The sequence below is a fragment of the Lepidochelys olivacea genome (genome assembly GCF_965140295.1).
Source record: "Lepidochelys olivacea isolate rLepOli2 genome assembly, chromosome: 8".
NCBI lineage: Eukaryota > Metazoa > Chordata > Testudines > Cheloniidae > Lepidochelys > Lepidochelys olivacea.
Window position 1 is genome coordinate 41788111 of NC_140418.1, and position 26880 is coordinate 41814990.

The 26880-nt window shown below is 45.0% G+C and overlaps 1 protein-coding gene across 5 annotated transcripts in view; it reads left to right on the forward strand.

The window, feature by feature from the left end:
- ATF6 (activating transcription factor 6) overlaps positions 1-26880 on the forward strand; it is a 419899-nt gene that overhangs the window by 289150 nt on the left and 103869 nt on the right. For all 5 annotated transcript variants that reach the window (XM_084636803.1, XM_084636800.1, XM_084636801.1 and 2 more), the window contains exon 15: positions 1426-1510. In XM_084636803.1, coding sequence (XP_084492929.1) covers positions 1426-1510 — 85 coding nt within the window. The remainder of the gene's footprint in view (positions 1-1425; positions 1511-26880) is intronic.

The following is a 26880-nucleotide window of genomic DNA, read 5'->3' on the forward strand; positions in this document are numbered from 1 at the left end:
TACTGTTGTGGGCAATGTACAAGGAAAGATGGGATTTTGCTTTACTTCTATGCTGATTTGTATGATTATTGTATGATTATTTGCAATGGGGCTGCTAAATATTTCTAAATATTTATCCAGCAGTCCTAGAACGATCAGATAGGGGTCTCCTCTCATTTTATTATTCAAAATCAATAAAGGGTACTATTGACAACTGGTCTGTGCCTGAGGCTCCTAGGATGCTACAATAATACCGACAAAAATAAAACCAAATTAAAGTGTGAATGTTTCATCAACCTTGAAATTCTTTAGCAAAAAGATAACTAGGATTCACTGAGTTAAATCTGCTAATCAATTACTTATGTCCTCCAAGAAGCAGCTCAGGTATTCAGTAAATAATATTCAGTTTTATAACTTTCCAGGAACAATTCCTTTTGAAAATGAAAATAAAAATAAAAATCAAGGGCATGAGATTCAAGCACTAGTGTTTAAAAACAATCTTCAGATTATGACACAAACACTGCCAGGAAGTTTAGACCTAACACTGAGATTATAATGAAGTCATTCCCAGGAGACATATTCTGTGTTGAATTTCACAATAGCCTTTACTGTGGAGTTGTTGGCCTTTGCTGAGTTTTGTCACTACTTCAGCAATACTTGACTATGGGGTTTTAGTATTTAGTGCCAGAATTGACTGTTGTAGATTGAGAGCCATGGTTATTTTTAAATAGAGTTCTTTATTGAGTTGGTTTTTTTTACTGGCAAGGACAGTAATCTGTTTTTCTTTTTCTTTGTGGTATCTTGCAAAATACTTCACCAATGTAAGATACATCTAAGACTTAGCTTAGAACTCCCTAGGACCACCCTGAAACTCACACCGAACAATTTCACATTTGTTTAAAACAAAAATTAAGTGAATATTGTTATCATGAAATCGAGGGGCTGATAGTGCTTCCTTGAGCATTACCGGTTCTGGGCATCGCGGTCTTCATTTTCCCAATCAGTAAACCCAGCACAGTTCATCAAAAAGAGGGAAGAAAGACTTCCCTTTTCAATTAGATGACAGATTTAACAGGATGACATGAACCAAACAGCATGGGCAGTGAAGGCTCCAGTTCAGTAAAGTAGTTAACCACATGCTTAAATCTGACTCAACAAGTTAAATAAACTGAATCACAAATTTAAGGGCTCTACTGAACAGGGGCCTAAGAGTAGTTCCCATCCCCTTCCACATGAGGATCAAGGTGCTTTCTGATGTTGCCGTACCCGATAGAGATTTTTTCTGGTTACACAATATGGGCAATGGCTGTGACTTTTGTTAGCAATATGAAATCACCAAACCTTCATAAATAGATTTACCTGGAATGCAAGTGGCACAGAATGGAGAGGCATTTCTACAACTCAGTGCTTCAATACAAATGTAACACATTTTTTCATATTTTCCAGGATCACTTGTTGTTGCCTGCTACCACCCATAGTAAGACCAGACGGCCCAAGATGTCTATCGTGTTGCCAGCAATAAACGTCAGTGGTAAGTCCAAACCTTGATTTAGGACAAATACTTTTTAAAAGATATGGCTGGATTGGTCATGGAAGCCAAAATGTAATGTAAGTTTCATAAATCAAACTGCTTTCCTGGTGCAGAAGCGATATCATATCTTTACATACTCCTAATGTAGGAATCACATGGCTGCCAAAACAGGGTTCTAAGGTCCCATTGGGGGAACAAATGGCTATTTGGAGGCCCTGGATGTCACTAGTTAATAAACAAGATTCCAGGATAGACCCGTGGAAAACCTTGGATTTTAAGAGTTTAAAAAAATAGTTTGGCTACCATGTCAGTATTTTGTTATGATTTATAATTTATATGAAGGTTGAGGACTCTCCAATCTGCTGCTTTAACACTGGATAACTGTACATATTTTGGCCTTTCTGACAATAATTTGGGGCCCCTGGAAGATAGTTGTAGGGGTGGAGGGGAATGTCCCATTTTCATCCCAGTAGTGCCGGGCTTGCCTGCCACAGTAGGCACAGAACCTTTTTCAAAGAAGTTATCTAATACAAGCACACATGTGTTTTTGATCCAGTATCTGAGAACCAAGTTCAGCGGAACCCTCCTCCACTAACCACTTCCAGTTCCATGCTTTCTCCTGGTCACAGAACTCAAAATGCTGTCTCTGTGTGGGTCATTGTTCCGGTCTGATAAACACTTTTTAACAGAAAAAAAATCCAGTTTTAGTGTGTTCCATAGTTGTTAGGATAGAATATGTGATCATAAGAGGTTTTATCTGCTACAATCTGCTCCGCGAGTGGTGCAGTTCAGACAAGTGCAATAAAATCCTCCCACCACACTATGACATCCTATATGTGCCACATGTTAGAGAAAGACTATTTTACAAAGGTATAGCGTCAACATTTGGAGTTTGATTCACCCTGCAATACTTGTGTTTCATACCAATGTCACTTCACTGAAACCCGTGGATTAACCTGGCACAAAACAAGAGGAGCACAATGGTGAATCATGCCCTTCATTGGAACCTTTTTTCCAGATCCCTCCACCTGTAACCCATGTCTCCAGACTGTACCCCTCTGCTGTAGTTAACTTTAAAGCTGGTCAGAGAAACTTCCTTCAAATCTAACCAAATCTGAACTCAGATTGATTTCACCGGAATTTTATTTTAAAAGAAAACCAGAGAAAAGTTCAGACAGTGTAAAAACTGCCTGTTTCAGTGTTCTCACAACGAAGCATTTTGGTTTTCATTTTGAAATAACTTTTTGTTTCTACATTTTTTTTAATAAAAATTGAAATAAAAACAAAACATTTAATTTTGTTGAAACAAAATACTGTGATGGATCCAAAATAGAATTTTTCTTCATTGAGAATTCAGAAATTCAGTGTTTGTTCCAATTCGGAATACAGCCAGATTTGAAATATCGAAATCTCTCACAAAATGAACCTTCCATATCCCACACAGGTCTAGTTAACTCTGTAGAGTCCATTAATGCCTCTAAAAATAGCTTTAAATGGTATAATTTTAAAGTCCAGTATCTCAGTCCTGCTATGATTGGAAGAAAAGGTGGTGTTCCATTAGGAAGCTGGGAATTTCCCTTTCTGATGGTGAAAAGGTCATGTTTCTAGCTCTGTAGGGTCACCAGATATCTCACTGTAACCCTATCTTCTGAAGAACTGAATAATTCCCAACACAGGCTTTGGGCAGGAATAATTTTTTATGGGAATTGCATGCTTGTTATTGTCTCTTAGTCCACTTCCCAACTCACTTTGCCAGTGCACCTCAACCTTACCCACCCCCTCTTTTTCCAGTCCCAGCAAATATGGCTAATGATGTGAGGTTTTGTGCAGAACTGAGAGGTCAGGGGAAGGGTGCTCAGTCTTGGTTTAACTAAGCTGATGGTACCGTGGATCAGGATTGAAAGACATTGGCAGAGCTGTACGAGGGCCTACAGTGTGAATAGCAAGGGCTGCTTGAGATGTGAGGGTTAGGAATGGAACAGCCATTGTTTTCTCTTCAGCCTTTGCATAGAATCAATCATAGAATTGCAGGACTGGAAGGGACCTTGAGAGGTCATCTAGACCAGTCCCCTGCACTCATAGCAGGACTAAGTAATATCTAGATATCTAGGCGTTCATCTAACCTGCTCTTAAAACTCTCCAATGATGGAGATTCCAAACCTTCCCTAGGCAATTTACTCCAGTGCTTAACCATCCTGTTAGGAAGCTTTCCTAATGTCCAGCCTAAACCACCCTTGCGGAAATTTAAGCCCATTGCTTCTTGTCTTATCCTCTCTTAAGGAGAACCATTTTTCTCCCTCCTCAGTCTTCTCTTCTCCAGACTAAACAAACCCATTTTTTTCAGTCATCCCTCATATGTCATGTTTTCTAGACCTTTATTCATTTTTGTTGCTCTTCTCTGGACTTTCTCCAATTCGTCCACATCTTTCCTGAAATGTGGTGCCCAGAACTGGACACAATACTCCAGCTGAGGCCTAATCAGCATGGAGTAGAGCGGAAGAATTAGCTCTTGTGTCTCGCTTACAACACTTCTGCTAATACATCCCAGAATGATGTTTGCTTTTTTTGCAACATTGTTGCACTGTTGATGCATATTTAGCTTGTGATCCACTATGACCCCGAGACCGCTTTCTGCAGTAAGGAATTTCTAAGCAGTCATTTTCCATTGGGTATGTGTGCAATTGATTGTTCCTTCCTAAGTGGAGTACTTTGCATTTGTCCTTATTGAATTCCATCCTATTTACTTCAGACCATTGCTCCAGTTTGTCCATACTAGCAACACTATAGCACAGCTTTTAGAAGTGGAAGTGAAGAATCACTTATGCAGTTGAAATTGAAAATGGATTTAAGAAAGTGCATTGAAATACTCCATGGGCTGTGCCTTCACCTCCCCCATCAAACCCAGCCTTCGTGTCTTTAACTTTAAGCCCCTTCACAATTTAGTCCCACCCTACCCAGCTGATGTTGGCTTGCTCTGCACACAGCAATTTGCACAAGTTTAAGTAAAATAATTTCTTAAAACCCATTTAATTTAAACCAGTGCAGCCCCCTTTGTGGACGCTCTTATATTGCGTTTACAACTGGTTTTAGCTGGCATGGGTAATTATAGTGACCTATAATATCATCAGCTGCTGCCTTCGCTTGTCCCAGTGCTCCAAGCCTTTACTTCCCACCAATCAGCTTCTTCCTTATGCATCTCCACTCTTTCTACCATTATGCATGGAAAAATCTGCCTGCTCTAAGCCATACAGCTACTGCCAGACCCTTCTTCAATCTCACCTCTGCCATAAGGCCATTCAACAATAGCCAGACCCTTCTTCAGGTTCACGCCAGGTGCTCACCACAACCAGGCAGGTGATCTGTGACTGACCCTTTTCCTACCCTCTTGTTTTTATGAACTCCCATTCTTTTACTAATCCCCTCCCACCTCTGCTGCCACCATTCTTGCCACTCCTCACCCCTCATCTGCTCCCAGCTGAAAAACAAACAACAAACCCATAATTCACAACACTAGGCCAATTCCATACCACATGGATTTGATGGCATCTGACATCCCATTCCCTCCCCTCCCCTCCCCTCCCCTCCTTCAAGTGTGTGTGTTGTTCAGGCTGTACGTCCTCCGGAGCAGGGATTGTCTCTTATCTGTGCTATGTATAGCACCCAGCACCCTGGAGCCCTTCCCAATCAGGGCCCTTGGGCACTAGCATGTTTAATAATAATACACTGGACTTAGATCAGCTCTCTGGGGAAAACAACCCAATTTTGCATAAAATGCACAGGCTCATTAATGACTATCAGTGATCAGGAGACTCATTTTGAGTCGCACCCAAAAGACTGAACAGATACAACGTGAACATGTACAGTAGTTAATTCCCAAAGGGAGGAAGCTGTATGCCAAGCGAAGACATACATGGTACACAGGGTCTCTGTAGTAGCCGTCTGAACAGGAATACACTCTGTACCCCAGAAAAGGTTAGTTAAACTTTCCATCAGATAATCTATACAAAATCATGCCTTATTATGCACTTTACAGTGCACATGAACCATAAACCCAAATGTTTTTGTTACATTTAAGCACACTGAAAACATTGTCAGATGCAGAATTTCCATAAACTGAGTGAATTAGCTTCAAGCTTCCAAAATTTTTGCTGGTTCTGTTTTCCCATGCAGTTTGGTAAGACAAATGTGGTAATATATAGTCAACCGTATTGCAGAGGAGACATTTTCATTAGATGTTTCATAATTATTTTTTGCACTTATCTGCCTGAAAATTCATATTTGTGTCCATATTACAAGAATCCTTCCCTGGCTGAGCTGGATTATCACACACATACACATAATTTCATCATCTGGAGACTAAGTTATATTTCTGATGATTTGGAAAGTATTTGAAAATGTTACTCAGTCTGATCACAATATGAGCAGTTTTTAAAAGAAACTGGACTGAATAATGCTTTCAAACAATGTGAGAAATAGACTTCAGAATGAGGAAACAGTGTAAAATTGTTGTTTTAAATGGAAACACCAACATTACCTGGGGGTTATCAGAGGCCAAGGGATTTGGGCAGAGACACTGAAACCAATAAGACATAAATGCAGTTTCAGAACAAACATACAGCAAACCCTGCCTTGTGTGTCAGTCAAATTGGCCAGTAGGTGCGGGAAATACCAGAGCATCTGTGAGAGACCCTGGGAGACTCTGCTTCATTTTTAACCTATTAATTCCAGTTCATTTGGGGGGAGATTATGCCCCTGAGAGCCTTGTGTGGGGGAGGAGCTCCTCCCCTTCACAGTTCTGTCCCTCATTCCTGCAGACACTGCACAGTCTGGCATGGGGACTGGGCATATTCAGGGGCAGCTGCCAGGAATGTGGAGGTTAGTAGGCAATGGAGCCACGGTAAAGGCTTCTCCAGGTGGCGGCTGCTTCCGAAAGAAGCCACCTTTCAAAGACTTGCCCCAATAGGGAGAGGACAGCGCTTTCTGAGAGGAGTCAGCAGGGCTGGTGGGAGCTGAACATGTGCCCCTCTGGCCCCTGCTCCCACTGTCCATCCTCTTCTCCAGCTACACCCCTGAGGGAGGTGGAGATATCATTGCCATTGAGGTGACTGACAGCCTTCCTCTTGCTGCCATGGCCCTTTTGAGTGCAGATCAGGGGAGTGTGATTGGACCATCCTTCAATGTTCCCTCTAATTTTTGACAGGCCGTGTGCACAAAAAATTTCTTCTGTGCAAATTTTTGTGCACGTGGTGTTTCGCCGTGTGCACAGTGTTTAGGATCTGTGTGCATGTGTACATGCACACAGCTTAGAGGGAACAGTGCCCTCCTTAATTTTGAAATGATGCCCAGAATACCTTCAATTGCTTCCTTCTACACTGGCCCTGATTCTGAACACAAAAACAATATGCAGTTCAATAGAAAGTGGTTTGGGAGTCTCAGGTAATCTCTTCCCAGGCAGGATTCTCATCCCTTTCTGAATGGCCCCAGGATCTCTCATCTGAACTGCTGATCTCTATTCTTATATTCTGCCCTCATCCTCTTTGTGGGACTCCCAGTGACAGCAGAAGGGTTCATGCAGAGAATAGGTACAAGCTAGAATTAGAGAGAAGAAATGAATGGCCTCTCACTGTGTGGACCTGTGTAGGGTTTTGAGTGGAGGGTAAAGGACAATTGAAAGAGGGAGATTAGAGGTCAGTGTGTTTTGCTGTTTCTGTAAACAAGTTTCAAACTATTGGGAAGTAAAATGGGCTTAGAAACTTCTGTATATCAGCCGGTTTGTTTGTTTTTCCCCTTTCACATCATCATTTAGATATTTCACATGTAGGTTCCACAGTTCTTTAAGACACTTGAAGGAGTGAGATGCAAACAATTTCCTCCTTTCCGTCTCATGGAGTTCTTGATGCTGTCCTTACAGGTGAATTTAAACCCTTTTTCTCAAACTGTTCCAGTTAGGACTTAGGCCTGGTCTACACTACAGAGTTAGCTTGATGTAACGCAGCTTACATCAACCTAACTCTGTCAGTGTCTACGCTACAATGGTGTTCCCGCCGATGCAAGTTGCCCACTATACTGACTTAATAACTTCACCTCCACAAGAGGCGTAGCAGTTAGGTCAATGTAGTTAGGGCAATGCAGTGTCCATGTAGACTGCTTTACTTATATCATCTGTTGGCTGTCAGCCAGGCACCGGGCTCACAGCTGAAGCCCCACCCAGGGGTTGACAGGTCAAGCTGTAGCTCAGTTTCACAGCAGGGAGGGTACCAGCAGTGAAATTGACATTCCTGTCAGTTTTATGGCTGCTATTATTTCACATTTCGTCTCCAGCTCCTGCTGTCAGCCTGTGGTGGGGGGCCTTACCTGTGAGCCCTGCGTGGTTGTCGATGCCCCACAATGCCCCACTTCAGTCAGTGCAAATGCTCCTGGTGAAGACACACTCCACTGGCAGAAGGAGGGCAATATGGACACCAACAGCTGATTTAATTGCTGCAGTGACTGTAGGTTGACCTAACTTAAGTCAACCTAATTTTGTAGTGTAGACAAGCCCAAAGTGTCCTTCGTGCTGTGAGTCTCCACAGAGAGTCCAAGGCTTGGATCAGCCATGGAAACTGAGTTACCCTCTATCTCAAAATATGGTTCCTTCAGATCAGGGCTGAAGTACATGGGGAATGCACACAACTGCTAGTGATGTACCTCTTCTCTGGATAAAGAAAGGACTTCTGTCTCCTGGGCTGCCAGTCCAGCATCTTTCACCAATGTTAATTACACTCACATGCAAACTTACTTCAAAGCGTGGGTACATCTGCACTGCAAACAAAAAAAATCTTGTGGCAGCAAGTCTCAAAGCCTGGATCAACTAACTCAGGCTCACAGGGCTGATGCTACAAGGCTAAAAATATCAGTGTAGATGTTACCATTTGGGCTGGAGCCAGGGCTCTGAGACCCATCCTCCCTGTCAGGTTTCAGAGCCTTGGTTCAACTTGAGCCCGAAGGTCTACACTGCTATTTTTAGCCTCACAGCATGAGCCCAAGTCAGCTGTCATGGTCTAAGACTCACTGTCATGGGGGTTTGTTTGTTTGTTTATTTGCTTGCAGTGTAGTGGTATTCTTTGGTTCTGGGAGGCTAGAGACCCCCATATTAATCATGGCACATCAACTGTTTGCCCTCATGTTAAGGAGAATGCTACATGCTGAATGTTATTAGTCACCTTGTTATCCAGGAAGATCTATTCTTTACTGGGCTTCATCTTGTAATTTACAGCAGTGTAACCAAGGAAAATCCAGCCATTAGTTGATAAAATGTTGGACATCCTTTGTGGAGGAAAAGTGCTACACAAACATAAACTGGGGTGTTCAAACCAGTCTAGGGATTTAGCCACAGGTCTTCCATCCAGACTAATAGAAGGTGAATGGCTAAATCCTCTAGACTTCTTGAAAATCTCAGCTGAAAGTCCTTATCCTCATTCTCATTACTGTGTGTGGGAGACAGCTGATCCAGAGGATGGCCAAGCCTAGGTCCTATCACAATGGCGTGTCTTGCTGATCTCTGTCTGAAGGCACCATTTGGCATTCATGTTAGTGAGGTGTATATTGTCAGTAGAGATCTTGCTGGGTTTTCCCAGCACTCTGTTGAGGGCTCTCATGTGAAGGGAAGCCAACTATAATTAAAATTTAAACACAAGCTTTTATTTTTAAGCAAATCATGTTTGTTATGGGTATGCAATGAGTATTATTTTAGAAATCTGACTATCCACCAGAGACTAGTTAAGATTTCAGTTGATTTCATTCCTAAAAAACCTTTGTTTGCAGTTCAGAGTCTCACTGGCTGTATGGCAGTGATTCAGAATTGACACACTGGAGGTGCCGATCTTACAGTTTAAATAAAAAACATCTGCCATTAGTCTCCTATTTACCTAACTGCTGTCAAGATTGTATTCATCTTTACATCACAATTATCATCGGCAATGTGCTGGACAGCTAAGCTATTCTTCCTGCTTTGGTGCATGGGTTGTTTCATATTGTGTAAGCTCTCTGTTACCCTTCATGGGGTAAACAGTATTGCTCTTACTAAAAACACTGGCAATTCTCTCCCTAAAAAAAACATACAGTGAGAATTGCTTTGAAGCAACTCATTGCAGTGGATAGTAGTAGAAGTTTGGCCAAAACAACATTCATTACAACATTTCTCAGTAGTATGAACCACCTCTGACTTTATTACCATATCTTTATCATGTGTGTGAAGTTGAGGGTTTTCATAAGAATGGTGTTTTCTTGCTGTCAACATCAAGTTAATTTCACAGGTAGCTCAGAAGCAATCATGTTTAGTACTGGCTGTGTAAAGACCAGTCAGTGAGTGCTGAGGAACTCTCTAGTCCAGGTTGGCAGTGAGAGAGGTGGTGATTAGTTACCCTTTGCTCAATTAAGTTCAGCTGATCCTATTTTGGAGGTTAGCTACTAGAAACAAAACTGGCAGAAAACTCAGGTAGCAAAAAGGCAGGTTTGAAACCCCTCTCAGTGTTAAACCCTGCTGGATGCACACTGCTTCTGGCTCTTGGCATGACGTGTGCTGTTTCTGTTGGGCGTGTGTGTGAGGTTTTGCACACTCTTCCTCAAGCAATGGTCCCTACTGTATTCCACTGAGGGTTTCTCCATGCTTCCGGACCCAGAGATTTTGAAAGTATTAGAGGCTGTTGGGTCACGCATGTGCCCTTGGCTTGCCTCATGGTTTCGTCTGAGGTGATAAAGGGCAGGGCAGACAGACTGTGTCTCCATTTCCTTCTCACCGCCGCATGGTCCGAGTCAGAACTATTAGTGTCCTCTAGAGTGTGAAGCACTTTAAAAATATGTAGTTGTACATAGTTAGCTTTAGAGCATTTTACTGTTTTTACTGTTCATATAATAATTTTTGTAGTTTGCTAGTTTTGGGAGTAGAGTTGGGGCTTTTCGGAGGGGTTGGGGGGGGTGTTCTGTTCTGAACCACACCATCCCTTGCCTCCGCACCCATGTGTGAGTACTGAACTATGCCGAAGACTCTAGGCTTTAAAATCCACACTTCCTGCCCACGTTCCTTCTCAGTCAGCAATGAACATCAACTCTGCCTCTGCTGCCTGTCCACATTTCATCCAAGTGCAATATCTATCAGTCCTTCCCCAGCCAGACCTGAGGCGGCTGGGTTCTCCACCTCTGGAAGCACTTCATGGAACTTTCATGAGACCTCACTCAGACCCTGGCCAGGCAACCCCTCCCCCGTACATTGACCCGAGGCTGCTAGGAGTGCACCTCCAGCTACAGCAGTACCAGCGCTGGGGCCTAGTCGAGAGGTAAGGAAGTAATTACATAAGCATGGCAGTAAGTCTTCCACTAAACCTAAGAAAGCAGAGACTCCTTCCATGAGTTCCAATCATAGACAAGGAGCATGCTGTAAAGCGCATAAGCATGATAAGAGTCCACATAAATCGACGGATCTGCCGGTACCACACACACCATCAAGGTTGGCATCCCTCAGATCATAGAATCATAGAATCATAGAATATCAGGGTTGGAAGGGACCCCAGAAGGTCATCTAGTCCAACCCCCTGCTCAAAGCAGGACCAATTCCCAGTTAAATCATCCCAGCCAGGGCTTTGTCAAGCCTGACCTTAAAAACCTCTAAGGAAGGAGATTCCACCACCTCCCTAGGTAACGCATTCCAGTGTTTCACCACCCTCTTAGTGAAAAAGTTTTTCCTAATATCCAATCTAAACCTCCCCCACTGCAACTTGAGACCATTACTCCTCGTTCTGTCATCTGCTACCATTGAGAACAGTCTAGAGCCATCCTCTTTGGAACCCCCTTTCAGGTAGTTGAAAGCAGCTATCAAATCCCCCCTCATTCTTCTCTTCTGCAGGCTAAACAATCCCAGCTCCCTCAGCCTCTCCTCATAACCCATGTGTTCCAGTCCCCTAATCATTTTTGTTGCCCTTCGCTGGACTCTCTCCAATTTATCCACATCCTTCTTGAAGTGTGGGGCCCAAAACTGGACACAGTACTCCAGATGAGGCCTCACCAATGTCGAATAGAGGGGAACGATCACGTCCCTCGATCTGCTCGCTATGCCCCTACTTACACATCCCAAAATGCCATTGGCCTTCTTGGCAACAAGGGCACACTGCTGACTCATATCCAGCTTCTCGTCCACTGTCACCCCTAGGTCCTTTTCTGCAGAACTGCTGCCTAGCCATTCAGTCCCTAGTCTGTAGCTGTGCATTGGGTTCTTCCGTCCTAAGTGCAGGACCCTGCACTTATCCTTATTGAACCTCATCAGATTCCTTTTGGCCCAATCTTCCAATTGGTCTAGGTCCTTCTGTATCCTATCCCTCCCCTCCAGCGTATCTACCACTCCTCCCAGTTTAGTATCATCCGCAAATTTGCTGAGAGTGCAATCCACACCATCCTCCAGATCATTTATGAAGATATTGAATAAAACCGGCCCCAGGACCGACCCTTGGGGCACTCCACTTGATACCGGCTGCCAACTAGACATGGAGCCATTGATCACTACCCGTTGAGCCCGACAATTTAGCCAGCTTTCTACCCACCTTATAGTGCATTCATCCAGCCCATACTTCCTTAACTTGCTGACAAGAATACTATGGGAGACCGTGTCAAAAGCTTTGCTAAAGTCAAGAAACAATACATCCACTGCTTTCCCTTCATCCACAGAACCAGTAATCTCATCATAAAAGGCGATTAGATTAGTCAGGCATGACCTTCCCTTGGTGAATCCATGCTGGCTGTTCCTGATCACTTTCCTCTCATGCAAGATCTACAGAGTCATCTGCGCTGCGGAATACCATTGCTCCCATGACAGTTTTGGAGACTGACAGAGTACCCTTGACTCCAGGGAGGCTGGGAAAAGCACCAGAGCCCCAGGAAGTGTTGGCCCTGGGAGAGCTGAGATCGACATGCCTTCTGGGACCCTTTACTTCGAAGGAGACTGTATCTCAGCACAGGACATGCCACATCTGAGGCACTCCTCACCCCTCACTCCGGCAGTTTACACGCTTCCGCCAGCTCTGACGGTACCAACAATGGAACTGATCTCCAAATTTTCATCTTCGGAGGAATCAGATGAGGGATAGGGACTTTCCATCCCTTCCCGCAACTACAAATACCAACGAGGCCTTCTACATCATGGCAGTATCCTACACTCCAATCACCCCGGAGTCACTGGTTCCCTGCTCCGTGGGGCCCTCCACAACTCCCTCCTGATCCATCATGCTGGCTCTATTGGGGACCCTGGCCCCAATACCCACCCTTGGAACTCGTCAGTTCTGTTAGGGAGACTTCATCCATTTCACTGTCTCCGGTGCCTTCAAGTAGACATTCAGAACCTATAATGGAAGAGGAGCCACTCAATCTGGTTCCTGTGGTACCACCGGGTCAGGAGAGATTCCCATCATCCTCACGTGATGCAGCGGTGGCTTTGGCATCCCTCCATCCTGTGATGACTACCACCAATTCCAGGATCTCCTGCCTAGAGTAGCAGGAGAGCTGCATATTCCCCTGGAGGAGATCCAAGACACTCAGCATAAACTGCTGGACATACTTCACTCATCAGTGCCAGACAGATGATACCATCCTTGAGCTAGCTAGAACAGTTTGGCATACACCAGCCACATGTACCCGTACCCCAAGGGGGCAGAAAAATGATACTATGTGTGATGGGTTGGATCACAGAAACCCCCTTGGGACTGCCACCTGATGTACCAAGACTACTTCTGCTCCTGCTTTCCTGTCCTGTCAGCTTAGGACTTCAGTGCCCTGCCTGGTGTGAGCCAGACCAGCTAGCCTGCTGCAAACCCAGACCAAGGTCTGAACCACGCCCCATAACAGCTGTAGGTTTAATTGAATGAAACTTAAGAAGTATTCCTGCCTTTAAAACCCAGATGCCCAACTCCCAATGGGGTCCAAACCCTAAATTAATCCGTTTTACCCTGTATAAAGCTTATACAGGGTAATCTCAAATTTATACAGGGTTAACTCATAAATTGTTCACCCTCTATAACAGTGATAGAGAGATATGCACAGCTTTTGCCCCTCTCCCCCAGGTATTAATACAAACTCTGGGTTAATTAATAAGTAAAAAGTGATTTTATCAAATACAGAAAGTAGGATTTAAGTGGTTCCAAGTAGTAACAGACAGAACAAAGTGAATTACCAAGCAAAATATAATAAAACACGCAAGTCTAAGTCTAGTACAGTAATAAAACAGAATACAGATAAAAACCTCACCAGTTCCAGTAAGTTTTCTTTTACAGACTAGTCTCCTTCTAGTCTGGGTCCAGCAATCACTCACACCCCCTCTAGTTACTGTCCTTTGTTCCAGTTTCTTTCAGGTATCTTTTGGGGGTGAAGAGGCTATCTCTTGAGCCAGCTGAAGATAAAATGGAGGGGTCTCCCAGGGGTGTAAATAGACCTTCTCTTGTGGGTGGACACCCCTCTCTCCCCCTGTAGAGACAGGACATGTGACTTGCCCCGCTGACTCCAAAACTCCCTCTTGTAGAACCCCAGCTACAAGAGGCAGTTTTGGAGTCACCGGGGCAAGTCACATGTCCATGCATGACTCAGAACTTACAGGTAGAAGCCGTGGTTCACATGCTACCTTGAACATTCTCAAGTAGACTTCTTATGTGGATTGGAGCCTTCCAAGATCCATTGTCCGTTAAGTGTTTCTTGATCGGGCACTTAACTTCCACATTCCTTTCTCAAGAAGCTGACCAAATGCTTTACTAACGCTACTTAAAATCAAGCAAGTCCACAGCCAATATTCATAACTTCGAATACAAAAATGATACATGCATACAATTAGGAGGAATAGATTCAGTAGATCATAACCTTTACAGAGATATGTTACATGGCATATGTAGCATAAAAAATATTCCAGCTATGTCATATATACATTCATAAGCATATTTCCATACAGCCTTATGGGGTGTAACGTCACACATCCATTCCTATCATGTTCTTATCATGTCGGACAACACCACCACTGTTTACTACATCAACAAACAAGGGGCACAAAGTCAACCTTTCTGTGTACTAAGGTGGTCAACATCTGGAATTGATGCATCACCCACCAGATCCTGTTATCTGCAGCCTATCTTCCATGGACTCAGAACGTGATTGCAGATTCTCTCAGCAGACGGTTTGTGATTGATCATGAGTGGGAACTCCACAACTCTGTAGTACATGACATCTTCAACCAATGGATGACTCTGACCAGGGACCTTTTTGCCTCCCTCACCAGCAACAAATGCAGCACATATTGCTCTGCGGGGATATTGATCCCCACTCTCAAAACAATGCTCTCATACTCAGTTGGTCGGACTAGATCAACTACACCTTCTCCCCTCTGCCACTCCTGCCATGAATACTCCACAAGATCAGACAGGAGAGAGCAATGGTCATCTTGATCTCCCCAGACTGGCCCAGACAATTCTGGTTTCCCAACCTCCTCTGCATGTCAGCCTGTCCCCTAATTCCCATCCCCACTTTCCCTGAGCTACTGACGCAGCATAATGGCAGAATCCCGATCTGCAAATGCTTCGCCTCAGAGTGTGGTATTTGGTTGGGCATCTTCTCTAGAACGGGCGTGTTCATCAGAAGTGCAAAACATCCCCTCCAGCAGCAGGAAAGAGTCCACTAGGCATTCCTACCAGACCAAGTGGAAACATGTCACCTCCTGGGCCCAGAAGAGGTGGAGATTCCCCTCCTCTTGGATTACGTCCGGTCCTTGAAGTCATCAGGTTTCACTGTCATCTCTCTTAAGGAACACCTGGTGACAATTAGTGTCTTTCAACCCCCTCCTCCCCCCATGGAAGGAGGCTCTGTCTTTATGCACCCACTGACTACTAGGTTCTGGAAAGGACTTGTCAGAACCTTCCCACTCGTACAACCCATTGGTCCCCATTGGGACCTCAACCTATTTCTATCAACACTAATGAAACAGACCTTTGAGTCACTGGCTTCGTGCTCTGTATCCCCCCTTTCCATGAAAGTTGTCTTCCTTATGGCTATCACTTGGGCAAGAAAGGTAGGTGAATGATGGGGCCACGATGGCGGACCCTCCTTTTTCACTACTTTCCATAAGGATAATGTCTCCCTGCCCCTGCATCCCAAGATTCTGCCAAAGGTCCTATTCTAGTTTCATCTCAACCAACCCATTCACTTACCTGCTTTGTTTCTGAAGCTGCACACCTTGGAAGAGGAATGATGACTCCAATCCCTTGATGTCTTCTACCTGCAGAGGCCAAGACCAATCAGGAAATCTCCTAGATTGTTTATCACAATAACTGAGAGAGTTAAGGGTCAAGCAGTTTCCACACAGAAAATCTCCAAGTGGATTACACTCTGCTATCAGTTGTCGGGACTGGCTCCACTCCCCAGGGTGAGGGCCTATTCCACGAGAGCCCAAGCTTTGACAATGGCCACCATCCACAATGTGCCACTTTGGGACATATGTAGAGTGGCCATGTGAAGTTTAGTACATATCTTTGCCACACATTACACCTGGGTGCAGGACTCAGCAACAGATACCTCCTTTGGCACAGCTGTCCCTCGCTCAACCATTCTATCCTCATCCTTGCACCCTCCTCCAACTTAGGTAGTCCTTGTTAATCACCCTCAGTGGAATACAATAGGGCCCATCACTTGAAGAAGAAGAGAAGTTTATTGACCTGAAACTGGAGATTCTTTGATACATGTGGTCCCTATCTGTATTCCAATACCTGCCTTCCATCCCCTCTGCTGTGGATCTCTTGGATTTGCGGTGGAGAAGGAATGGGAGATGTAGTCAATCCATCCCACCCATTATCATCTCAGACGCTACAGCTTTCAAAATCTCTGGCTTCAGATGCATGGTGCACATGCATAGACCCTCAGTGGAATACAGACAAGGACTTGCACATCCCGTTACAAGTAAGTAACCTCCTTTTCTTTATGAGTTCTGGTAGCCCAGGTTCTTCTTTGAGTGCTTGCTCATGTCCATTCCATGCTAGGTGTGTGCATGCCACATGCACAGTTGCTGGAGATTTTTCTCTTAGTAGTATCCAAAGGACTGGCTCTGGCGCCCCCTGGAGTCACGCGTATATGCTGTCGTATAAGGGGTGCCACCAGCTCTGCAACCTCTCAATTTCTTCTTTCCACCCGTGACAGTTGCTTGGAACGATTCATCTCGCTCTTACAAGGCTTCTTTCCTAGTGGTTTAGACTTTGTTGTATATTGTATATTTTTTTGTAGTCAGTGTATATAGTTCTTTGTTAGTGTATATAGGGTGGATAGTGGTCCCTGCCATCAACCCAGTCCCCGGGCTTCAAGCTGTGTGCCGCCTGCAGCAAGCCCATGCCACTGAGTGATCCGCACTCTAGCTATCTAAAGTGCCTAGGGGAGACTCACATTAAGGAGAAGGGCTAGATCTGCAGGGTCTTCAGACCGCACACTCAGAAAGATAGAGACATTTGTCTGAAGGCCTTACTCATGGTGGCAGCCTTCAGACTGGCCTCGGAGCCGAGCCGCTCCGAATCGGTGCCAAGAACTTTGGTTTCCCTGCGAAGTGCTCCACAAACACTGTGCTCTTCCTGGCACCTTTCTCCATCCCCATGCTGAGGAAGAAGCATAAAAAACAATGCACCGAGAGAGGGCGCTCCCCGGTGCTGAAGAGGAACAAGCGGGGAGTAACTAGCACAGTAAGACCCATGCCAGGCCACTTGTCCTCCCCAGAGCCACTGTTGGCTCCAGCAACTTTGCCTAGAGTGCCAAGTCCAGTCTGGGACACACCCCCGACTCCCGGGAGCAAACAAACTTGGGGCTGGAAGCTGAGAAGCTGAAGAAATCTGCGCACAGTTTAGTTGATATCCCGGCTGCAGCGGCTCTCTCCAGAATGGCCCTGCCAGTTAATGAGGCGGTGTTGGGACCTGTCAGGGGGCTATGGAAGACCTCTTCATCTCTGCCCCCTTCCTCAAAAAGGATGGAGAAGAAGTACAATGTACCAGCCAGTGCGTTTGAGTACCTGTACTCACATCTCCCTCCCCCCGCCTTGAGTCCCTGGTGGTGTCGGTTGCAAACGAGCAGGGCAGACAAGGGCAGTCAATCGCTACCACCAAAAATAAAGAGGCTAAGAGGCTGGACCTGTTCAGATGCAAGGTTTATTCAACAGGCAGCCTCCAGTTACGTATCTCTAACCAGCAGGCTCTGTTGGGGAGGTCTGATTTTAATCGTTGGGATTCTGTGGTCAAGTTTAAGGACTCCCTGCTGCAGGAGTCGAGGAAGGAGTTCATGGCCATCCTGGGGGAATGCAAGACAGTGGCCAGGACCTCCCTCCAGGCAGCTCTGGTTCAACAAGGCTTCAACAAATCTTGCTAGGTAGAAAAAAGCCTTCCACCAGGGCTACCTTGGCTAAGTGGAAGTGTTTCACTTGTTGGGCCTCTGAACCGAATCTTTCTCCATCTCAGTATTCTCTGCAGTCTATCTTGGACTATCTGCTCCACCTAAAACATCAAGGTCTGGCTCTCTCATCTATTAAGGTTCACTAGGCAGCCATCTCAGCCTTCCACTTTCCAGTGCAGGGCAGATCAGTGTTCTCCCACGAGATGACAGTCAAATTTCTCAAAGGCTTGGAAAGACTGTACCCTCAAGTTCGCTACCCAGTTCCCTCATGGGACTTAAACCTGGTCTTGTCGAAGCTCACGGGGCCTCCCTTCGAGCCGTTAGCATCTTGTTCCTTACTGTTCCTCTCTTGGAAGGTTGCCTTCCTGGTGGCGATCACCTCAGCCAGAAGGGTTTCAGAGATCAAAGCCCTGACATCAGAACTCCCTTATACAGTGTTCTTAAAGGACAAGGTCCAACTGCGCCGCCATCCGGCCTTCCTGCCAAAGGTGATGTCGCAATTCCACAACAACCAGGACATTTTTCTGCCTGTCTTCTTTCTAAAACCTCACAAGACAGCTGAGGAACGTCGGCTCCATATATTAGATGTTAGGTGGGCCCTGGCCTTCTATATCAAGAGGACTATGCCCTTCTGTAAGTCTACACAACTCTTTCTAGCAGTATCGGAAAGGATGAAAGGACTACCAGTGTCATCCCAAAGAATCTCGTCCTAGATAACCACCTGTATCTGGGCTTGCTGTGAGCAGGAGCAGGTTCCACCTCCAGCCATCATGACTGCTTGCTTCCACGAGAGCTCAGGCTTCGTCAGCAACATTCCTCACGCAAATACCAGTCCAGGACATCTGCATCATCGTCCATTCATACCTTCACATCCCTTTATGCCATCACCAACAGAAAATGATGATGCCAGTTTCAGAAGAGTGGTATTGCAGTACAGCACATCCATAAACTCTGAGCCCACCTGCATGGAATGGACATGAGTAAGCACTCAAAGAAATAAAAACAGTTACTAACCTTTCATAACTGTTCTTTGAGATGCGTTGCTCATGTCCGTTCCATGACCTGCCCTCCTACCTGTTGGAGTTATCAGCAAGAAGGAACTGAGAGGGCGCGGCACCCCTTATACTGGCACATGTGCACGGAGCTCCAGGGGGTGCGAGGGCCAGTCCTACGGATACCACTAAGGGAAAAATCTCCGGCAACCTTGCATGCAGCATGCACACACATAGTGTGGGATGAACATGAGCAACACATCTTGAAGAACAACAGTTACAAACCACTTTTTTTTCTGTGACTGTCAGGACAGCCTGGGCACAAGCAAAGCCAGCAACCAGGGGATCACAGTTTAAAAGATGTTACAGCATGTCAGTCCTATGGACTCATATGGAGCATTGCCAGAATGGAAGAGGGTGGGTATGCCTTTCAGGTTTGTCAGTTAGGTATGAGTTGACTAGGACGGGGCTGTACTCTTTAGCAGATTTATCACCCATCTGATCCGAGGGCACGCTGCCATTTAGCAGGATGCCATCGCTGCTGAGTCTGTTCTTTTTCCCAGGATTATTCACAACTTTTCATCGCTGTTCTTTGATGTAAAGTTTTTGATTATTTCCAGTGATCTCTGTCTTCATTCTGGTGCATTAGCCATAAATCCGTGCTCTCTTGATTTGGACGGTACTTTGTGTCTCCCAGTTTCCCCAGATTCCCCCTTTGGTACCAGTCTGCCTTAGCTTTGCACACATCACTGTGCTGAGGTATCTGCTACAGCAACAGTCCTGTGCAGGGATCTGAAGCAATCCAGCTGGTTGCTGTTTTATTTGTTTTTTCTACCACCTCTCATATTGATGTTTCAGGTGTTGGCCTGTTACCTAGGGGTGTGTTGGATTCTGCAGAAGTCTTTAAATCAAGACTAGATGTCTTTCTAAAATTTATGCTGTAGCTCAACAGAAGTTATGGGCTTCATGGGTGAGATTCTCTGGCCTCTGCTATCACAATGGTGTCTTCTCTGATTTTAAAATCTGTGAATCTGTCGACTTGAGCATTTTTGTTTTGGGTGACGTTGTTGCTCTGCTGGTCAGGAAATGAGAATTGTTGAGCTGGGGACTGGTGATAATATAAAGGAGTGGATCGTGCTTTCCTTTGGCTTTAATTTTTGATCCTCTGATGCCTACATTGAAGGGCATGTTTTCTGCTTTTTTCAATTCATCACCAGAAACTGCATGTTCTTTTCTGTGTGACGATTGTGACCATCTCACTTCTGCTGTGCAGCCCGTATTTCTGGAGTTCCTGTGTACATGTAGAAGAACAGAGGGAGGGCTTCTCTTTGGGAGTTTCTCCCATATCGATGCAGTGACACTAAAAGGAGAGGCTTGGGACTCCAGCACCCTGTCTTGTTGAGCCAGACACGCCAGTCTGCTCCAGCACAGACCCAGGGTCTGAACCACATGCCCCAAAGCTGCAGACTTAACTGAAAGCAGCTTAAGAAGTGTTGCTGTCTTTAACACTCACATGCCAAACTCCCAATGGGGTCCAATCCCCAAATAAATCCACTTTATCCTGTATAAAGCTTATACAGGGTAAACTCATAAATTGTTCACCCTCTATAACACTCATAGAGAGATATGCACAGCTGTTTGCCCTCCCCCCCCCTGGTATTAATACATACTCTGGGTTAATCAATAAGTAAAAAGTGATTTTATTAAATACAGAAAGTAGGATTTAAGTGGTTCTAAGTAGTAGCAGACAGAACAAAGTGAATTACCAAGCAAAATAAAATAAAACACGCAAGTCTAAGTCTAGTACAGTGATAAAACCAAATACAGATAAAATCTCAGAGATGTTTCAATAAGTTTCTTTCACAAACTGGACACCTTCCTAGTCTGGGCACAATCCTTTCCCCTGGTACAGCCCTTGTTCCAGCTCAGGTGGTAGCTAGGGGATTTCTCATGATGGCAGCCCCTTTTGTTCTGTTCCTCCCACTTACATATCTTTTGCATAAGGTGGGAATCCTTTGTCACTCTGGGTTCCCAACTCTCCTTCTCAATGGAAAAGCACCAGGTTAAAGATGGATTCCAATTCAGGTGACATGATCACATGTCACTGTAAGACTTCATTACCCACTTGCCAGCCCACAGGTATACAGGAAGACTTACAAGTAAAACAGAGCTATCTACAGGTAATTGTCCTGGTTAATGGGAGCCATTAAGATTCCAAACCACCATTAATGGCCCACACTTTGCATTAACTACAATAGGACCTCAGAGTTATATTTCTAGTTTCAGGTACAAGAGTGATACATTTATACAAATAGGATGACCACACTCAGTAGATTATAAGCTTTGTAATGATACCTTACAACAGACCTTTTGCATCTAGCATATTCAAGTTACATTATATTCACACTCATTAGCATATTTTTATAAAATCATATAGACTGCAACATCACACCCCTCCCCATCCCTTCCAGCAGCCTGAAGTTCCACACTTCCTTGTGACCACACAAGTAAAAGCTGGCCCCACCGATACTATGGGCTTCCCATCCCTACCTGATTATGAGCATTTTTGGGGGGCCCTAGGGCACCATGTTGGCTCCTGTCCCATTCAGGTATGTGCAAGCTACCTCAAAATGGAGCAGACTGGAATACAGAGAAACCCATAGTCCATGTAGGTTAGAGCGTGCCAATCGAGTGGGAGGCAGCAGACTCGGGATAGTACAATCAAAGTGTTACCCTTACTTGGAAAGGTTTGAACTGAGTGGTGTGTCCTTGTCAGCACCCAGTTCTCTGTTTCAGGGACAGTATAACAGCAGCATTCCATTTCAACACCAACGTTGTCCTTAGTTTCATTCCCACTCTAGTAGGATTAAAATAATGTCTCCTAGGAATCGCACATACCGGTGGGTAGAAAGATTGATGGCAACTTTCAGGAGGCTCCTATTTATCCAGGCCCCTTGATGTACCAAATTTTCACAAGAACCCTTCAAAGAGTTAAGAGATCTGTCACCAGTGAGTAATATCTCTGAATCTCTCAGATCTGATTTTCCCAGAAATTACTAGCAAAGTTGCTAGAGCAACAGATACCAGCAGAGTATCACTTGCCTCTAGCTACGGCCCTTCCCAAGAGCATTAGGGTGGCCTAGGAGGCTATTTGATCCTTCTGCTTAGCATCCAGGGTCCCTGCATTCTGCAGCCACTGAATCCACAACTTGGCCCAGAATTGTGCTCCAGAAACCAAACATTTAGCTTTTAAAAGAATTAGCAGGTAGATGTATAGTGATTAACTGAGTGGCCCTGCGTCAGTCACAGTGTGGGGAAGAGGGCCCAGGATCCTACACTCCCCGTCGTTGAGCAAGTGAGTAGAACTGTTGGTGGCTCTAACCTCTACAAAGGAGGCAAGATAAGAGCAGGGTCCTGTCCCCATCACCACATCCTCCCCATGCTAGCCAGTGGAATACAGCTGGCACACAGTAGTGCTCATTGCACCCTCGCAGAGAATGACTGAGCTGCTCCAGTGTGATTTCCGGTGATGGAGCTTGGCAGAGCTATCTGACATGACTCTAGAGACTGCTGTTCTGAGCAATACCTCCACATTTTCCACTCAGCCATGGCCACTGGCCTAAAACCAGTAGGTAGGCCCCGCATACAAGAGAAGGAACGTTGCTGGTAGGTGTATGTAGTACTGGTGATAAGTATTTGCTTGGCAGTCCTGGAGATGGAAGGGTTTTCCACTCAGAACAGGTACAGTAAAGGCAGCCATATGCAAGCGTCACTGCCCTGCCAGTGTGCCTCAGTGCTGATCTGGAGTGAGCATGCCTAGAGGCGAGTGGAGGTGGGATGTCATGCTCTCTTCAGTCCTTGGCATCACTGCTGATTATCAGTTAAGGGGTGCCATTAGTGTCAGATATGATGGCAGATTGTTATATGGACACCAGCCCAGGAGAGACTGGACTGCACACTTCCAAGTCATTTCCCATGAATGTGCCATATAGACTTCAGATGATAGTGTCTGTTGGTCCTCAATGATCATTGAGGTGAAAAGTTATATCTTGTTGTCAGGCCCCTCAGCCATCCAGTACCCCAAACCAAAGCAGGTTGTATTACCTCCTCTTATCTCTTCTCTCCCACCCCCCACCCCCAAAAAAACAAAATCCTGCATAAGAAAAGAGGAAAGATGTACATTTTGGAAATTAGTGATACGTGATATTTATATGGGAGCTGATTCACACAGCTCAGTGCAAATACCAGTAACAGAGTCACAGCATATCAATGGATCCAAGAAGCTCCTGGAAGGAGAGTGTAAACAGAGAGGATGACAGTAGGAGGAGGAGAAGAGCAAGGGGCACATGGAGTGAGCAAAGGACAGAACAGGTCATCAGATGCCCATAAGATTTCCCATCTTTTTTCCCAGGGATTGGCATGTATGGTGCTATGGAGTTAGAGTGGCCACACGTCATACTGGACCATACTCGATATGTCCATGTTCTACTGCTACACAATGGGATTTGTCTTCACTCTGCCTTTGAAATGCTTCTCGGAGCAGCTGTGCTCTTGTTATCTGTCGTTTCATGAGTACCACTTGCAATGGGATGCAAAACCGTCTCAGCCTCACAACCAGATGGGCTGCTGAGAGTATGGCTGTTCTGTGAACTTGATGAAAACAAACTATCTTATATAGGCCATCTGATTGATTGTGCCGAGCAGCCTCCAATCCTGATTCCTTCTACCCTTTGTTGTCAGCATTCTTTATCAGAGTGGTATGATGCATAGTTTGAAAACGTTCTTAAATCTTTAAAAATGCCAATTAAAACAGTGAATAACCAATAGCGAGTAATTAGTAGCAAGGACTGTGGTGGTGACTGAATTAGACTGTGGGTTCTGAATGTCCTTTCAACTTAGATCCATTTGCTAATGCCACTTCCATATTTTAGGCTCTAGACTGTGGGTGAATGGTCCGTCAGCCAAAAAGACCCACACAAATGACAAAGAAAAACAAAAACCTCCTCCCAGAGTTCCCTTGTCTCAGGGTTAAGTAAATAAAGTCTCCATCTCTCTCTGCCTTCAGGGTCAAGCAAACAAAGTCATCCAATTATTTCCAACCTTCAGGAGTGAGACAGAGCTCCCAAACAGGCTCCACAGTTCTCTTCTCAGTTTTGAAGCAGCATGTCGTTCTAGGAGCAGCTGATTTTCCTCACAGTGCCTCTTGGCAGTTCAGCTATTCCCAACAGCTAGTGCCTCTTTCTTTTAATCTGCTGCAGGCTGGTTTCCTAGGAGGCTAATAGGCCCCACCTACTTTTAGGCCCTGGCAATTAATCTTTCCCTCTCCACACAGAACCCTAGTCTGTATCCCCCAGGACTCCTTGGCACAGCTACCCACCTGGGCCCCAGACTGGAAGGTCTGTGCCTTCTAGCGTGTGTCTGGGACTCACTTTGCAAACAGAAATTATGGAAGGCTTTCCTCTATATTTTCTGTTTCCAACTGTGGATTCAATAGCAAGCTCATACGATGCTGAGCAGTGCTCAGGACAGGCTGGCAAGCTAACGCAGGAATATCAGGAGGCCTATGGGCTCTGGAGAAAGCAGAGGAACTAGGGCCTTATGGGAGATGGGCTGGAGGGGTAGCAATGGTTTTGGGCCATGAGGTGTGCGGAACACTGAGAAAGCTATCGTCCTTGAAGAGATGTGAGGAGTGGGGTTTAGAGACACCATGGGGTAAGAGGTGTTGATGGAGAACTGGAACCATATGGGGTTTGGAGGAGCCAGCGAGGAGGAAGCATGGGAAGATGGAAATCTAGGTGAGCTTGGGGCATGGGTGGTAGAGGTGGATGGGGCTGGAGACATGTGCGAGGGCCAGAAGGAAAGGCCCAGGGTGGTAGGAGGGAGCCGTGTTGGAGTCTGGGATTTGAGGAAGCCAATGTGTGTGGATGGGGGGCTAAGGACCTGAGGAGGCAGTGCGATGTGCGGGAGGGCATGGGAGAGGTAGGGGTAAAAGTCCCTGTGGCTCACCGTGCCTGCAGAGCTGCCCCAGCCCTTCTAGCTCCCACCAAGACTCCCGGGATGGGATTTCCAAAAGCCCATAAGTGATTTAGGAGCACAACTCTCAGTGACTTTCAGTGGGATATGTGCTCCGAAGACACTTAGTGGCTTTAAAACTCCTTTAAGCTGTACAGACTGCCCACTGGTAGACAGAAGGGCTTTGGAGAGGAGTCAGAACCATGCTTTCCTAGCTGTCGGTGATATTTCACTACAGCCTTGGCTGAGAAGAGGAGAGAGATTGCCATTTTCTTTATTCACTGATAGCCTAGAAGTGTGTGCATTAGTACAGTCCTACTGTAACCTAGTGGTTCTGTTCAGTCCATATATGTATCCCAACAGTCATATGCTTATCCAAAGCCCTGATCTAGCAGTAGGGATGGAAATTGCAAAAGAACGGGCTTTCTTATGGAATTTCCCATGCAGGTTCTGGTCACACTGTGAAAGAGCCTCAGGAGTGTCTAGTTCCACTTTCCATCTTTTCACTAAACAAAGATGTGCAAAAGGCATAACTGACAAAAAAACTGTAGCAGTTTCCTGCATTACCTCAATCAAAATAGATCCTGGATTGGATTCACCTTTGACTGGAGCTTCCAGACAGATTGTATTCTCTTCAAACCATTTGCTTATCCTAGGCATTTGCTGGTATTGTGTATGGTATTTTATGGGAAAGGAGAAGATTAATAAGAAAAAGCCTGAAAAAAGTGGTTCAGGTATTTTGTGCACAAAAGTAACTGATCTGTGTCACTTGAGTTCATATGTAGCTAGAAAGGAAATAATAGAGAAATGAGATCATAAAGGCCAATTCCCCAACAATATTTCATAATGCGTTGGTTTCCTAAATTGCTAAATAAGCAATCCATTGTCATGTATTCAGAGAGAACTGCTGTGCGTCCCGCCCCTTTGTTAATACAAAAGAGAATATATTATGGTTTTTACTGTAGTTTGACAAGCAAGTTTTGGTGCTGTTAGTTTTCCCTATACAGGGATGGAATTTACTTAGGAACATACCATACACAAAGGGGGTAAAAAGTGAGTCATGAATTAATTGAACTGCAGAGTTAGTGTTTCAGATGCAAATCTAGGATTATTACACAAGTTTGTTTTTCCATTTGATGGATAAGGACACTATAAAATCCCTTAAATAGATTAAAAAAAAATCCATGATATTGACTGTAAATATGGATATAATTCCATATGAAGCCAAATTCTGCTCTCAGAACTGCAAAGCAGATATTTTTATCAATATTCTGTTCTCTAGGCACTTTAATCCTAAGTGCCAGTGTGACACTCCCAATGGTAATACAAGAGCACAAGTACCAACGTCAAGACAAACTGATAAACACCAGGCACAAATCGGTTGTGAGTCCTAAACTTGGATTTCACCAACCACCTGCACTAAGTGAAAACTCCTCAGGCACTTTAACAGCTTTAGCGCAGAATCACAGTCCCCTTGGGTACTCCAGTCTGTTTGCCACCCAAGCGTGCATATCTCTGTGATAGATGGCCCGTATACCAAGAATCACAGCAATATTCAGGTTACTCCTAATCCCAAAAGACCTGTCACTTACCCCAGGTCAGTTGTGCTTTAGGTCGCACCCCAAAGACAAAGCTTATAGCCAATCCAATAGTAAACTATATGAAGATTTAATAAATAGGAAAAGGAAATTAAAGAGTTATTTATAAGGTTAAAGAAAGAAATCATAGACACCCAAATGAATTACAGTCTTAGGTTTCAAAAAGTAATATAGACTTCTATAATCAACAAGCTCTATTCGTCCTTTAGCTGGGGATCTCTTGCTTATGCCTAGAAACTCCTTGCCTACCCAGAGACCAAGCAGCACAGAGGTCCTTAGTTCCTTTGGTTTCGGGTTTTTATCCCCCTTCTGCCATGTCCTCTGAGCTGCAAACTGAGCTGGTGGGAGG